The sequence below is a fragment of the Danio rerio genome, chromosome 2 (assembly GCF_049306965.1).
Source record: "Danio rerio strain Tuebingen ecotype United States chromosome 2, GRCz12tu, whole genome shotgun sequence".
Lineage (NCBI taxonomy): Eukaryota > Metazoa > Chordata > Actinopteri > Cypriniformes > Danionidae > Danio > Danio rerio.
Window position 1 is genome coordinate 61,200,133 of NC_133177.1, and position 17,368 is coordinate 61,217,500.

A 17,368-nucleotide genomic window follows, 5' to 3' on the forward strand; every position below is an offset into this window, starting at 1 on the left:
TTATTTTTTTTATTACAAAACAGTAAAGAACTGAGCATTTCTGCCTTAAATTACCATATTGGTCAAAATGACTGCATGCATGTCTGATACTTTTCACTGTGACTTTAAATATGTGTGCATTTCCTTGCCTGGCAACTTCCTGCTAACATAAACAAAACTTTCTGATGGCAAAAACATCAATTTACTTCAGATATCTTTCAAAACAGCAGATTCTGTGCTGTGAAATAGCTCCTGTCTGAAAGTGGAAATGAAAGCCAAGACCTTTAAGTGTTTTAGTATCTTAACTACATATTTATAGGCTGTATTACCAAAAAAAGATGATATTTTTAGGGTAATGTGTCATTAAATATGATGCCAGACATTCAAAGCTTAATTTTAATATCTCAATAATAGCTTTGAATGTAAATATGTTGTGACAGTATGGCGTTTCATATGAGAACGGTCAGAATGAGCAGTATGGTAATTCTAATAGTTACAGAATTCTAGTTCCACTGTTAATATAGCCTACTCTCATGTCTGTGTTAATGCAGAATGAAGCGAGTGCACCGATGCCCATTCTGACCAATCACAGATGTTTCTGCTGAGCTCCTGAACACACAGCCATTCAGCTCATGCTGATCTGCTCTCTCATTGGCTGCAGCTCGTCACTACATCTGACCACACGTGGGGTTAAGTCGGCCGACTGCTCTGGAATATTTAGCATGCTGAATGTTGGATTTCCGTCTGCGAGGTGTCGGCGACGCGTCAGTGAGCCTCGTTGATGCGTTGTTCAGTAGTTCACACATAAAGAGCGGCGAGCGCCGAGCACCCGCAGATTTCTTCCCGATCACAGCCCGATCTGTCGGCGAGCTCGTTAACTTCCAAATCGGGCTCAAATCAGGCTTAAAATCCTCTAGTGTGAACTAGGCATTATAAACACAACCAAGCCTTAAAACACACTCTGGACCACCCCTTTAAAGACTAATAAAAGAGTAAGTAAGTAATAATGTGAGTGATGTTCTGTTTTAAAGAGAAAACATGCATTAATTTACATATTTAAAGAGGTTTATTTTCCAAGTTTACAAATTAATTATCATCAACAAGGTTTATATCCTTGGACAAAATAGGGCAAAATATAAAAACACCTCACCTCAGATATGACCACACAATGCAGTCACTTCAAACATCAGGGTGTGTGTGAAAAGCATATATTAAATTAATCATCAGCTGTGAGAAAAATACGTCAAAATCAAAATCAAAACCGTCCACATTAATAACTCATACGCCATCAAGTCAAAAGCATGACATTTCCTATATAAACAAACCGCTAATCTCATCTCAGTACAAAAAATAACTGGACAAATATTAGAAAAGCTAGAAAATGACAGATTTGTGTATGTAGAAGGGAACAAATACAATCCTAAAAGCACCGATGTAGAAGCTTATGTCACTCTACGCTAGTAACATCGTCCGTTAGCGCCATTAGCATCATAACAAAAGCTAAAATATAAATTGAGCACCATAATTTGTACCAGCTACCACAAAACAACACCATCTCCGAGGTTTTAGTCATAATAACGTGGCATTTTGTTTGTGTAAAAAAACGATATCATGATCGGACAATTAGCTTATGATGTTCAAGCTGAAAATCTAAATCTCAGTCTATAGGACACACATGACGACGTTCTCAGTCACAAACGCATACAAAAATAGAGCAAACAATGCTAAAACAAGCCTGTGTGAGGGAAGCAGTGTGTGGAGTTTTATAAAAGTGTGAAATGTTGGGAGTACAGTGTTCACAGTTGAGCTAGAGAGGGTTTGTTTTCTGCATAGGGGTCAGAGGTCGTGTCCGACTGCGTCTTTGGGTTCATTTGGGTCGTCTGGGTTGTTCTTATTGCCACCGTTCAGCCTGAAAACAAAGATTAAGAGTGTTAGATTTACATTCTACAGTTGCTATGGTAACAGAACAACTTCAGTAATTGATCTGTTGTGGTGAATCTACAGTTGCTATAGTAACAAAACTACAGTAATTCATCTGTTAAGGCAATTCTACGGTTGTTATGGTAACACAACAACTAGTAATTGATCTGTTGTGGTGATTCTACAGTTGCTATGGTAACAAAACAACCACAGTAATTGATCTGTTGTGGTGATTCTACAGTTGCTATGGTAACAGATCAACTACAGTAGTTGATCTGTTGTGGCGATTCTACAGTTGCTATGGTAACAGAACAACTACAGTAATTGATCCCTTGAGGCGATTCTACAGTTGCTATGGTAACAAAACAATCATGTGGAGTTAAATAACTCTAAGATGTTCGTTTTAAGGATATCTATAAGCTAGCGTGCTTCAAAACAGAAACACTTGATAATTTAGAAGATTATACAGTTGAAGTCTGATTTATTTTCTTCAGATTCTGTTGAACGGAGAGAAGATTTTCTTCAACATTTCCAAACATAATAGTTTTAATACCTTATTTCTTTTTTTAATAATTATTCATTAGGGGTTTTCACCTTATTTTTAGAGGTTTTAGAGACAGGAAAGTATAGGGAGCAGAGATAGTGGAAGGGTCGGCAAAGTACCTCGAGCCGGGAATCGAACTTGGGTCGCCTTGAACACCTCAGTACTTATGTGTGGACACAATAACCACAAACCTATTGGCGCCAACTTTTATAGGGGTTTTAACCTTTAATGGATAGAATAGGGGGCGAAGCAGTGGCGCAGTAGGTAGTGCTGTCGCCTCACAGCAAGAAGGTCGCTGGGTTGAGCCTCGGCTCAGTTGCCGTTTCTGTATGGAGTTTGCATGTTCTCCCTGCGTTCGCCGGGGTTTCCTCCAGGAGCTCCGGTTTCCCCCACAGTCCAAAGACATGTGGTACAGGTGAATTGGGTAGGCTAAATTGTCCGTAGTGTATGAGTGTGTGTGTGTGGATGTTTCCCAGAGATGGGTTGCTGCTGGAAGGGCATCCGCTGTGTAAAAACCTGCTGGATAAGTTGGCGGTTCATTCCGCTGTGGCGAACCCGGATTAATAAAGGGACTAAGCCGACAAGAAAATGAATGAATGGATAGAAAAGTGCAGAGAATTGACAGGAAACAGTTGGGAACAGAGAGATGAGAAGGGTCGGCAAAGGACCTTGAGCCAGGAATTGAACTCGGGTCACTGTGAGCACGATGGTGCTATTTGTCGGTGCACTTAACCATTAGGCTACTGGCTCTGACAGTAACTCATTTCTAATAACTGATTTATTTTTTCCATGATGACTGCACAGGAGCATCACGGTGGCACAGTGGGTAGCACGATTGCCTCACAGCAAGGTCGCTGGTTCAAGCTCTAGCTGGATCAGTTGGCATTTCTGTGGGGAGTTTGCATGTTCTCCCTGTGTTGGCGTGGTTTCTCCGGTTTCTCCCACAGTCCAAACACATGCGCTATAGGGGAATTGAGTAAGTCAAATTGTCCATAGCTTGTGTATACATGAGTGTGTATGTTTCTCAGTGATGGGTTGCAGCTGGAAGGGCATCCGCCATGTAAAACATGTTGAATAAGTTGGCAGTTCATTCCGCTGTGGCGACCCCAGAATAATAAAGGGACTACGCCAAAAAATAAGAAAATGAATGAATGAATGAATGAATGAATGGTGTTGGAGTATTATAAGCTTTACATACAACTTACATTTACATACAACTGTTATTCCAACAGCTTTTATTTACTCCATTCTTTTCTGCTGAATATTATTGAAAACACAATATAATATTGTATAATGTATACAACATACAGTAGTATACACGAGGGATGTAACGGTATTGTAAATACCATCATACCGCAATATTAATTTTTTTCGATATTACCGTAGTCGCATGACTCTGTAAAACTATAGGTCTTCTGAGAAAATTTGCTCAGGCGAATAAAGCAAACGGGAGGTAGCGGAAACTACAATTCCCATCAGCCCTTGCGGTCTGTTGTTGCTACAGATCCAGTAATGTGGAAATGGAGTGTGCTGCTAGAAGCGGGCATCAAAAAGAGCTGGAAAAGATTGAACCTGAAGCGGGTGTTGTCGCCGCACGCGTACTGAATAGCGGTGTTGTCGCGCGCGTTCTGATCAGCTGTGTTGTCGCGCGCGCGTTCTGATCAGCTGTGTTGTCGCGCGCGCGTTCTGATCAGCTGTGTTGTCGCGCGCGCGTTCTGATCAGCTGTGTTGTCGCGCGCGCGTTCTGATCAGCTGTGTTGTCGCGCGCGCGTTCTGATCAGCTGTGTTGTCGCGCGCGCGTTCTGATCAGCTGTGTTGTCGCGCGCGCGTTCTGATCAGCTGTGTTGTCGCGCGCGCGTTCTGATCAGCTGTGTTGTCGCGCGCGCGTTCTGATCAGCTGTGTTGTCGCGCGCGCGTTCTGATCAGCTGTGTTGTCGCGCGCGCGTTCTGATCAGCTGTGTTGTCGCGCGCGCGTTCTGATCAGCTGTGTTGTCGCGCGCGCGTTCTGATCAGCTGTGTTGTCGCGCGCGCGTTCTGATCAGCTGTGTTGTCGCGCGCGCGTTCTGATCAGCTGTGTTGTCGCGCGCGCGTTCTGATCAGCTGTGTTGTCGCGCGCGCGTTCTGATCAGCTGTGTTGTCGCGCGCGCGTTCTGATCAGCTGTGTTGTCGCGCGCGCGTTCTGATCAGCTGTGTTGTCGCGCGCGCGTTCTGATCAGCTGTGTTGTCGCGCGCGCGTTCTGATCAGCTGTGTTGTCGCGCGCGCGTTCTGATCAGCTGTGTTGTCGCGCGCGCGTTCTGATCAGCTGTGTTGTCGCGCGCGCGTTCTGATCAGCTGTGTCGTCGCGCGCGCGTTCTGATCAGCTGTGTCGTCGCGCGCGCGTTCTGATCAGCTGTGTTGTCGCGCGCGCGTTCTGATCAGCTGTGTTGTCGCGCGCGCGTTCTGATCAGCTGTGTTGTCGCGCGCGCGTTCTGATCAGCTGTGTTGTCGCGCGCGTTCTGATCAGCTGTGTTGTCGCGCGCGTTCTGATCAGCTGTGTTGTCGCGCGCGTTCTGATCAGCTGTGTTGTCGCGCGCGTTCTGATCAGCTGTGTTGTCGCGCGCGTTCTGATCAGCTGTGTTGTCGCGCGCGTTCTGATCAGCTGTGTTGTCGCGCGCGTTCTGATCAGCTGTGTTGTCGCGCGCGTTCTGATCAGCTGTGTTGTCGCGCGCGTTCTGATCAGCTGTGTTGTCGCGCGCGTACTGTAAAGCGGGGAGGGGGTGTAGCACGCATACTCAAGAGCGGTGTTGTCGCGCGCCTACTGAAGGGCGGGACGGAGGGTGTGACACAGCACACTGTTCAGATTGATGCAGACATGAGACCTCTATCTCACTCATGGTTTGTCCTCTCAAGTGGGGGAAAGACAATGCACAACGTTACCCACTGCTGTCAACCTGGGCCAAGTCATATCTCTCTGTCCCAGAAACCTCAGTCCCTAATGAGAGGGGTTTTTCTGTTGCAGGGGACATTGTAAATGCCCAGAGATACCAGCTTTTACCAGATTATATTTATATGATAATTTTCCTTTAAACCCATCTCTATCTAAGTGAGTAAGTGATTAAATGTTGAATGTGATGAGTTTTCAACTGCTAAATTAAAACTTAATTTTTTTACATGGTTTAATAATTTTTTGTTATTAAAATTGAAGTTCCTGTTTCAAAGCTTACAGATAGATGGCTAATTTGTATGTCATTGACACTTTTGGCACTTTTTTGGAGTATTTTCATAAGTTTTTTTTTTTCCTGTAAATGATTCAATAAATATCGTACCGTGACATTCATACCGAGGTATTACCGTACCGTGAAATTCTGATACCGTTACATCCCTAGTATACACATTTCCTCCAATAAATAATATAACGAATACATGAGTCTTATATATACAGATGCATCAGAATACTGAAGCTACTAGCGAACAATGTTTATATATAATACTAGCCAATATGGAAGTAACTGAAACTGCAATTCATCGACTGGCCTTTGGGGGGCAGGCTCCAGGAACTCCAGATGTTCACTGACTGCTATGCTAAAATGGACAATATTACAGGTAATAAAAACATGTTTAAAGCCTGCTACAATAGATGGTTTTGGTGCATACTGCTAATATTACCCTTCATGACAACTGTGAGGGGGTCATTTTTTTTTAAAACTCATCGGTTTCGTTTATATTAAGTCTGTATAATTACGGGCGTGGCCACTTGAGTGACAGCTAGGTGTTGCTGCTCGCCGTCTCGTCACCTCAGCTGATTCCGGCTGATTAGCCGCTGAACTCGGCATATACATTATATTTCAGTTGCCTTTTGGAATTATTTCCTACAATTATCAGATGATATGGCATGCTGTGTGTGCCGTCACGTAATGTGCCTTTTCAGCGGTAGTGTGGAAGGAGGGCTGCTCAGAAATGCTAGATGAAAAGCCAGAGTGGATCGTTTCCGTTCTAAAATGTCATTTAAAAACTAAAGATCTATAGTGTAAATGGGGCCAGAGTGTGTATTTTTCTCAAGCTGATTTGGGCAGGGGCGGAGGATCGCGATGCCGGCTCAGCATCGTGGTGTCAGTCAGCCATCGGCGATGGACGATGGCATTGTCTATCAGCCCAACCCTAGTACTCAAAGCACGCTGCAGTGCATGCCAGAGTGTGTGTATGTGTATGTGTGTATGTGTGTGTGTGTGTGTGTGTGTGTGTGTGTGTGTGGTCATGTGATGTACGTTTTCAGCGGTATAATATGGATGCAGAGCAGATCAGAAACGCTGGGTGAAACGCCAGTCTGGACGCGGATCTTTTTCATTCTAAAACGCTGTTTTAAAGCTAAAACGTATTAGTGTAAACCAGGCCTAATACACCGTTCCCTGTACTCATATCTAATTTAAAATATTATTGACATTAAAATGTGATTTTATCTATAATTCAAAAGCCATTAACATATGAATAATCAACATTATATTACTAGCATTGGCGGGGGGGACAGTGTGCGCAAAATGTATCTGAAGAACGAGGAGAGAGTTCGGGAGAGTTCGGAATATGAGACATATTTTCCTCACGCTTGCATATATATTTTTTTGCTTGTTAGTTTGATTAGTGTTGATTTTTGTATAACACTTGTAGTAACGGTGCTTATCAGTGCGCCTAAATTTTTTAAGTTAGGAGCACCGGTGCTACCAAGCAAAAAGGTTCATTTCGAGCCCTGAGTTAGTCAAGAAATCTGGATGTTGAGTTATATGTACTGATTTTTCATAAAACTGTGATACGTTCAGCAGTCCGGACTATTCGCTGTATATATTGCGATTTATAAAAACAAATTCACCAGGTGAAGCAGCCCGTACCGTCACATATGCTATGGATTTTAAGGAGAAGTGAAAATGTTGCAGTTATGACAGAGTTAAATGTGTTCAGATGAAGAAAAAACCTGACGTAAAATCAATTGATCACGTTAAAATAACAGTTAATGTCTGTATTTTTACACATTTATTTACACGTTTGCAATACTGAGAGCGGGAAAAAATTGATATTGATATTTTTGCGATTTAATCTCTCGATGTTCGGGAGATTATATCACTCGTTTTTGGCCATTAAGAGTCCCGCAAATCCATACAGACTCCCGAAACGTCAGTGAGATTTGGGATGTCTGAATTCCCCGTTTAACAACTTGTGAGATGCGATCCAGCGGTACATCCTTGATAAACTGTGAAACGTGCACTGCTCACTGGAGCGCATGACATTGTGTCCGTCTGTGTGTGTGTGTGTGCGTGTGTGTGGTCACATGATGTGCGTTTTCAGCGGACGGAGGGCTGTTCAGAAATGCTAGGTAAAGCAGGGTGTGAATGCGGATCATTTTCGTTCTAAGATGGCATTTTAATACTAAGATGTATCAGTGTAAACAGGGGCCTGAGTGTGTATTTTTGGCAAGCGGGTTTGCGACGAGGGTGGGGCGGAGGATGGCTGGCTCAGCATCGTGTTGTCTATTGCCCATCGGCGGATGGACTATCAGCTCAACCCTAATGCAGATCAGCCTGTTGTTGGAGACTCTTATAACCAAACTATGACCATATTTAATGTATAATAGGGGCTCTTTAAGGCTCTGTCAGGGATAAGATTGCTGTTCTGTGGTTGGTGTTTGGTTAATAGAATTTCATGGTTTTCTGTATCAGGACCGACTAAAAACAAATCTGATCTACGGCAGGTTTTAAACGTTGTAAGCTACCTCTCATCTGATTGGCTGTGTGTGTCTGTTCCAGCTATACGGTGTCCATCTCCTCCTCAGCGGAGTCTTCGCTCAGAGGTTTTTTGTCGTCTCCGGCTGCTTCCTCGATGTGTGCCAGCATGTCTGCCATCAAAGCTTCCTCCAGCCTCTTCCTCACGTTAAACACCAGATCTTCCTGCTTCCTGTGGAAGAGACCAGAAGCACACGTAAACATCCGCCATGATCTCATGCTGCAAAAACACACACTAAACCTTTCAGGAGTCAAATCGCAAAAATATAAATATCAAATTTTTCCCGCTCTCAGTATTGCCAACGTGTAAATAAATGTGTAAAAATACAGACATTAACTGTTATTTTAACATGATCAATTGATTTTACGTCAGGTTTTTTCTTCATCTGAACACATTTAACTCTGTCATAACTGCAACATTTTCACTCCTCCTTAAAATCCATAGCATATGTGACGGTACGGGCTGCTTCACCTGGTGAATTTGTTTTATAAATCGCAATATATACAGCGAATAGTCCGGACTGCTGAACGTATCACATTTTTATAAAAAATCAGTACATATAACCCAACATCCAGATTTCTTGACTAACTCAGGGCTCGAAATGAACCTTTTTGCTTGGTAGCACCGGTGCTCCTAACTTAAAAAATGTAGGCGGATCAGCCAAAATTTAGTCGCACTTATAAGCACAGTTACTACAAATTTTATACAAACACATTTATTGCATTTAAAATCAACACTAATCAAACTAACAAGCAAAAAAATATATATGCATGCGTGAGGAAAATATCTCTCAACGAAATCCCATAATCACAAGAAAATAGATTTTTATAACAGAACTGAGTGACTAAAGCATACACGGAGCGCTCACCGGCCCTGCACACACTGCTGGACATGAATGAATCTGTTAATGGTATAACTGTGCTGTTCTCACGGGTGCTGTCTGATATTGCACTGATGCTTTTGACACATACTGTACCTTATTATATGCATACGTCATGTTAATAGCAATACTTGTCTTTTCATGAGTAATGATGTTAGTTTACTCAGTGTAAGCCTGTTTGTGATGGTGTACGTGGTGTTAAATTTGACATATAGCTGCCTCTTGCACGGCGGACAGCATCTGGCGATTATATGAAGGATTAAACAGAAGCTCTCGTGCTAGATGTGGCAAACAGTTACCTGAAAATTCCATCCCACAGACTTTTCATAGCGGACTTGAAGCCAGTGGAAGTCTTTTATTCACTCTTGGAAAAGTGTAGATGGTGGATTAACATTCAGCACATGATCACTAGTAAGATGTGTCATTATTTGTAACTTTAGATGTCATGGTTTCTAAAACTAAATCTGTCAGTGTTATCTTCATTCTCATCTTCAGCGCTTCACATTTTCGCGGTAGTAGCTCTCTCTGTCATCCCAAGCCAGAAGGCATTGAGTGAGTGATTGACAGCTGATATTTCAGTGCTAGAGCAGTGGTGGGCCAATAAGAAGAGCGTGAAGGCGGGGACTTGTCTTTGAAGACTTGAAGACTTGTCTTTGTTTACTGCAGCAAGTTGACATGACAACTGTTTTAAACCATTCCCGAGCGCTGCGTTTCGCGTTTCAAGTGCAGAGATGCATTCTGCGTGAATGTCTCCTGAATCCACCCATGTGGTGAACATTTTGCAGTAAAAACTGGTCGCACACAACAATTTAATGCACTTGCACAAATGCTCCCAAATATATTTTGAAGTCGCATAGGTAAAACTTCGGCCGCATATGCGATCAAAATGGTCGCAATTTCGAGCCCTGCTAACTGCATCTCTGTTTAATGTTTATCATCTTTTTTCCTTCATATTTATTTTGTGTTGTTGACGCCGATTTAATTTGATATTAAATTAATATATTGCTCGGTGACCCGCTGCCCCATGGATTTTAGGATTCTAAACAGGTTTCTATACACACACCGGCGCCATATCGCCCAGCCCTATTTGGAGATAGACCAGGGAAAAACAGTGTTATTTACAAGTTTGTCCTCCTGAATTAATAAAAGAAAAAAATAGATTGTGAGAGTTTAGCTGACGGGGTTAACGCAGTGGGCTCTGAACATCGCACTGTGAGTGAATTAAAAAAAGAAAGGCTCCGATGTAAAGGTGTAACATTTTGTAGTGTCTATTTAGGCACACCTCGTAGGAATAAAATAGTTGAGTGATTGTTGTGAGACAACAAAACTAAAGAGCACGGCAAACGGCAGCGTGAGTGGCGAAGCTCGTAAAGCGCATGGCAAAATGTTTTGACACGTTCGGTCATGAAGTTGGCTCAAATCCAGCATCTGATGAAGTCATTCTTCTTCTTTCCCCCACTACATATCAGATGTTGCCTACTCTTCATCACGAGGAACACAAGTAGGAATCATTAATAAGTGTGTGTATTATGTTAAGTGCATTTGAGCATCACATATTATTTGCACATTAATTGAATGGAAATGTTTCTGATTAACGTATGTAAAGTCATCTTCAGATGGCGCCTTTATAGCAATGTGCGTCTAGTCGATCGTTCTGATTACTTTGGGAAAACCGGCGATCGCTGAAAGTTGCGGTTTAATGTTTGGCTGGTCAACTGCATTTTATGGAAACCTTATATACCTGCTAGACATACGGATGAACCCGTCTCATACAGCTGCCATTGCACGGCTGCATGCGTTCACAGCAGACGCGGAAGGCGCGTCAAGCATGAGTGATTTACATGTTAAGTCAATGCAAACACGTGAATAGACATCCTGCGGCGCGATACAAATTGAGCGTTGATAAAAATTGAGCGTTTTGCGCGTTTGACGTGCTTAACGCGGGTTTCGCGCAAATCAATCGAGTTCGAAAATCTGAACTTTAGCGGACATTCGTGCCGCGTTAACCAATCAGGAGATTGCTCTTGTGGGGGCGTGATTGTGACATATCCCCTGTTGTGGGAGTCCCAGAGGAAATCCTCCAGCCAACACCGACAACAGTTCATCAAACTGGGCTTGGCTCAGTCAGAAGCACCGCTGAAAGCCTCCGTCATCCAGGTTAAGTTTCTGGAGGAGTTTATGAGCGCACAGAGCTGGTTGCATCTCTGAAAGGATGTAGTGGACTCAGACACGACCCTAAACGTATCTACTCTGTCCACTGTTATTTTCTACATAAAATTCATGTTAGCCATTTAGCTATGAAGCTAGAGTCACGGGGCAGACAGAGGCCCTGCCCATTACGCGGGCCCGCGTCTGTTCTGAAGTGAATTTGACGCGCAAATGAAGCGGGGTTTGACGCACGAATGAAGCGTGTAAACTCAAATGTTCACGCTGCAATTTACGCGCGAATATCGCGATTTATCTGCGCGTTCCACATCTGGTGTGAACAGCGTCGAAGAAACTTTGTAGTGCGCAATTTAACACAATTGCTTCTAGGAGTTGCCAATGGAAATAAAACAAACACACATAAGAAATGCACGTACGGCAGACATGAAGCTGGCGTGGTCCAATGCACATTCTCACGTTCATTTCATCGTTAGTCAATCCAAACGTGAGCGTGAAACCTGAAAGTGTTTGTGCCTACGCAGCATTGATACGTGAGGCAGATGTTTTTCAACTAGGTCCGCCTGGAAAATGCACGCATGTCATATGTGTGCTCCTTGATCAACATGTGCACAATGCTCCCATATGTGCATCGTGCAAGTCGCGCGCCTACATTGGAAATGACAAACTGACACCCTAAGCTTATTGACACTGTTTCCAAGACGCGCGCTCAGCAGCCACATAGTTATAAAACTACATCACCTCAAACCGAAACTTCATATCGGCTCTTTTTTTTATTATTTTTTTTATCTATATTGACAATGGTGTTTGGTCAATAAATAGCGATAAAGATTTTATAGACAATCCCTAATATATGATGTACCAAAATCACACGAGTGCCAATTTCACACCAGTCACATACATAATGAAGCTTTTCCTCATTAATGCAACAATGTCAAATAAAATTAAATCTATCATGTATTTATGATTTGAGTTTTTACTCTAAATGTCACATCCATATCACTGGAATTGCTCAATGTCAAACCTTTCCAATATCATGTAGCCCTATCCCAGACAGCAGTGTAAAATTCTGTGATAACAACCTCCTGATGTACTTTATCCCTCATTGATTCATTGATTATGGGCCTGTGTGTGTGTGTACCTGATGTCCTCATCGGTCACCATGAAGGATTTACAGAGCGGCTGTGTGGTGTTCAGCCAAACGCCTGGGTTTTTTTCCACAGCGGCTGACAGCTGACCAGTGATGGGGGCCGAGCTGGTGTGCAGAGCGCTGGCCAGAGCCGAAAGAAGAGTCTTATCTGAGTAACCCGGACCCACACCTGCACAAGAGGAAAACGACACTTTAATAAATCGACTTTATTTCTGGTAGAGCAGTACGAGAATTGGAGAATAGCAGACTTTGTCTTTTATTAATTGAGTTCGTTACATTCAGACACATCGCTTATCCGTGCTGCAGTGTTCGCCTAAGTTTAAAATCCTCCAGATTACAGGCAGGACCAATGGTTGGAATAAACAGGGAAAGAGACCTGCTACTGCTATTCACTGTGTCTGCATTCAAAGCCGGGGATTCAGGAGGAGAGAAGTCCTCCTCTTTTATAGTGTTTATATAAACATGATTATACTTATAATGATATAACAAAATGCGGTTATATATTATACGAAAGTATGAATAGCCTATCATAGATGTCAGCACTAAATTGCTCACGGTGCATTTTAACTTCGTAAACTATAAAATCATGTGTCTCCTCACATAAGCCGCATTTCCACTGTCAGGCCAGTGCGAGCCAGGGCTTTTATCGGGCCGGGCCAATTGCCCGGGAGGTTGAGCAGTGAGGCCGAAATCATCTCAGGTTTCCACTGTCGGGCTAGTATCTCGCAGCGAGTCACGCAAACCCCGCCCCCAGATTATCCCCTGAATCAAACGTCACACAACCCGCCCACTTCAGCGGGAAACAGGCAGACAAAGCACACCATATCATTATCACGAGACAATTTAAATTAAAACAACCGAAACAAACAAATGACACGTTACTGTACAGCAGTACACTATATGTCTATACGCACAGGCATGTGTGTTCTCATTCACTATATTCATATACTCACCGACCCACTGTTGTCATTGAACATCGAGGGGTCTTGCCACTAATGGAGGGACCCAGCGTAGTGAGCGCACCATCCATAATATGACACCACAGAAATTCTCCGTTAATAACTCTGTATAAAATGTATTTTATAACATCCTCATTTAGATAGACGCTGTCAAACATTCAGCCCAAATGCTCCAGAGAGACCAGAAACATGACTTTTTTTCTTATAGGCTATATAATACTACATACGTGATTCCCCTTAATTTAAAGATGTTGCTTATACCTTAAGTAAAGGAAAGTGTTCAGTATTTCAGTGCATCAGAGCAAGTAATAAAATATCGCCTATATTTTACCCTTTTTAAATTTTATCACGTCATATAAAAGCTTGTTTGAGGACACAGAACACATTTTGTATTTGCAGTTTTCCCCGATGCGTCTGTAAAGTGGCGCTGCGCAGCTGGATGACAGAAAAAAGGTCACTCGCCCCCAAAATGCTCTGTTTGCACGCTTTGACTAATATCATCGTCTCCAAATACTTAATAAATAACATTTCAAACCCTCTCCGGTGTTTATTGTTTTTAGAAAATATCTAAAATCTTTTTTTCAGACAGGCTTTTGTAAAATGAAAGTTTAATATGGCTTTAAAACAATTTAGGTACTATATACAAATCAAACTGCTATAGCTAGCTTTTGTTAGTTTTATATTGGTTTATTTATTTAATGAGATTTTATTATTTCTGATATTTGTAATTCTTTAAATTATTTCATTATAGCTTAGGCTACTTTATCAAGATATGACACTAATGTTTTGAGCCTACAAAAGTGGACACGTAATTTCTAAAGTTTAATGTCTTTCTGTTGTATTCATATTGTGTGTTTTCTCCAAAATAAATAAAAAAGGAAAAAAGCCGCGCGGCATCAACAGAGCTATGAAGGGAGCGCTCTTTTGCGCGGTCTCACATCCACATGCAGGCATCTAAACACCACAAACACGCCTTTTAAACTTGACAAAAACTCTTGAAAACCTTTACTGTCTGCTGTATATTTAATATGGTGTAAAGATTATTATGCGTTATTGAAACATCAAGGAGGATGCAGCAAAGAATGTCACTTATAAATTAAAACTTCTTTATTATTTCATGCAACACCCTTACATTTAAAAGGGAAACATAAGGGCGATATGCAAAAAGACCCCAGCCTATAAGGCAAGATGTTTTCTTTCCCTTATTTATTAATTTATTAATATGTTTGGCGCATGTACTCGTGTGCGATCGGATAACTGTGCCTGCCTCTTCTTTCACTCCGCCCCGAAGCCCCAGCTGGCCCTCTTTGGCCCAAGGTATTCGGCGGGCCAAATAAGGCCGGCCGCTGGCCCCAAGAAAGCCCCGCTTTGGCCCGATTAGGCCCTGGAAGTGACAGTGGAAACGTGACTGGCCTTGGCTCGCTCGCTTTAGACGTGACAGTGGAAACATGGATATTTTGTATCTGATTTTTTTTATCTTGAGCTGGTGAGCCCACTGACAAAAGCCCTTCTTTCTCCCCTGCACTGCCGGCCATGCCCACTCCTCCCTCTGCTCTCAGAGCTCCACGCATCTCTGAGCACTTTTTGAAAAAAGTCTGAGGGAGACTTGAACCGATAGAGGGGGGTTTCATGGTCCTTTAATGTTAATACATGAAACAAATTTGATAAATAATAATAAATAATAAATACAAAGCATTACTGATTTAGATTTTCAGTTAAATGCATCTGTGACTGGTGTGCATGAGAGATGCTCACCTTGCAGCCCTTTGGGCAGATCCATGGTCTTGACCAGCTCCTCCGCGATATCAAACGCATTGAGTCCACTCAGCTTCTTCTCCCAGAACAACTGTGAAGAAAACAAGTCAAAGACATCATCATACTGCAAAAAAAAACAACCTGTAAGTAATAATCACATTTGTGATAGAGCAAAAGCTGCGATTGTCTTGCACATCATATCGAGGAGAGTAAATGTCTCTTTCAGGATTGAGTCAAACAGAAGAACCAAATGTGGCTGGCGAAATAAGTATTGAACACATTGGAAATATTATTCATAAAGGAGCTGTTGACATGGAATTGAAGCGGATTTTGGTAAAAACCTAAACAATAAAAATAAAACAAAACAAATTTGTTAAATGAGTTCAGTGAAAGAGCACAAGGAGAAACTACTGAACGGTGTTTAATACTTCATATAAAACACTTTTTTTGGTGCAGCAGCTTAAAAGCCGCATCTCAAATGGAGAATGAAGCCTCATGTATTGCTCAGGTGTGAGTTTCTCACAGGCTTCAACAGAGTGTCTAAGGGCGTACTCACACTATGCTATCCGTACCGTGCTCAGGCCCGTTTCCCGGATCGTTTGAGAAGTGTGAGTGCGCTGAATCGGGCTCAAGCATGGCCCTGGCCCGGTTGGAAGAGGTGTGCCTGGCACGGTACGCTTGTGTGTGAGTGCAAAACGCGCCAAAGACCAAAACTGAAAGCGAGACTTGACTTTTAAGGGGCTGTTTCATATGGATTTATTAATCATTCTTACTGTTCAGTGAACGCAAACTGCCGTAGTTTATTAAAGACGAGAACTCCTCACAGCATGACAGCTGCACCTTCAGCAGACCTCCTCATTCCTGCAGCAAGAGGTCTTTATGATTGTTTATGAGCGCCAAAAGTGGCGGATCTGTTCGGCGAAATATCTGACTGCGTGTCACCGCATCCCTAAGGACTGTTTGGCGAAATATTTGACGGCATATCAAACGACTGAAACGATATAACTAGAGAAATCTCCTCTGTGCTGAGTGAGAGAGCGCTTCTCCCTGAAGAGCGCAGCAGCGATGACGTAAGTGTGCCGAGGCAAATTTGTGGTGTGAGTGCTGGCCGTCGGGGGAGACGGGAGGGGGGACAAGCGTGCTTTGGCCCGGTTCGAGGCAACTGTACCTAGTGTGAGTACGGCCTAAATCTTGATGGTTCTGTGGGTCTCGTCTATCAAATCTGAGCTTTATTCTGTATTCTCTATTGGATTGGGGTCAGGTGATTGGCTGGGCCATTCTACAGCTTGATTGTCTTTCTCTGAAAGCATCTGAGAGTCTCCTTGGCTGTGTTTTGGATCATTGTCTTGCTGAAATGTCCACCCTGGTTTCCTCTTCATCCTCCTGCTAATGTAGATGTTGGACTGAAGCAGCTGATATTCATCTACACTGAGGAAGGGCAGAGTGTTGCTGAAGAACTACTGAGAGATTTCAGCTGCTGTCTGGGCTTTCACTGCCCAACTACACCTCCCTTTCTTCATGTGCTCAAATTTTTTTTTCTGCGTTGTTTCATTTTATTACGCATAACTTAATTTGGGTTCAGGAAATGTGCTAAATGTTATGGAGGGGTGAAGGGTGAGTACATGATGATAAAATCTACTGTTTTTTCAGTTCTTCCATCAAGCGATACAGCAGACATGGGTGTGAGATATGGATCCGGATTCACCTGTCTGGGCTGCTCAACAGCTTTCTGGGGGTCCGTCTTGACTTTATTACTGGGGTGATTGGTGACTTTAGTGACGGGCTGTTTAAAGATGGACGCCGTCTGTCGAACTGGCAGAGACGTGTTCAGATCCGGTTTACCCTGCAGAGAAACACACACATTTTCTATTAAAACAAATCACCAACAGATCAAATATTACCAGTGTCTCCCAACCCTAAATGACTATATAGATGCAACTATTGAAAATCATACAAATGCACACATACAAATTCACTTCTGTAGTCAACCTAAAGAAGGATATATTCCTAGGAAAATGGAGGAAATGGGCTGAAAATATCTCAGATAGAAGCTCTGATTCTGTTGCTGTAAATAAGTAGAAGATGCTCAACCATGGTTTCCGCTACAGTCATTCTTCCATGGCCACCCCAAAATTCATCCTGCCACGGCTACATTACAGCTTCCCATACAAAACATTATATATTTTTTTATTAGCAAGTAATAATCGCATCAAAAGGTATTAAAAGGTAAGTGAATTATAACAGCGTGAACTTTTCTGTATTCGTAGTA

General features: G+C 42.6%; 2 protein-coding genes across 4 annotated transcripts in view; both read right to left on the reverse strand.

The window, feature by feature from the left end:
- The window catches only part of lingo3b (leucine rich repeat and Ig domain containing 3b), a 790,077-nt gene that overhangs the window by 302,294 nt on the left and 470,415 nt on the right, over positions 1-17,368 (reverse strand). The gene's annotated exons all lie outside the window — the stretch shown is intronic.
- Positions 1,027-17,368, reverse strand: part of mbd3a (methyl-CpG binding domain protein 3a) — a 23,986-nt gene continuing 7,644 nt past the window's right edge. For 2 of the 3 annotated variants that reach the window (NM_212769.1, XM_005168451.6), the window contains exons 3-7: positions 16,805-16,942; positions 15,100-15,190; positions 12,377-12,554; positions 8,182-8,363; positions 1,027-1,888 (exon numbers count right to left, since the gene is read on the reverse strand). In NM_212769.1, coding sequence (NP_997934.1) covers positions 8,216-8,363; positions 12,377-12,554; positions 15,100-15,190; positions 16,805-16,942 — 555 coding nt within the window. In that variant the 3' untranslated portion in view covers positions 1,027-1,888; positions 8,182-8,215. Of the gene's footprint in view, positions 1,889-8,181; positions 8,364-12,376; positions 12,576-15,043; positions 15,191-16,804; positions 16,943-17,368 lie in introns of all 3 variants that reach the window. The other variant, XR_012385537.1, reaches the window with a different exon arrangement.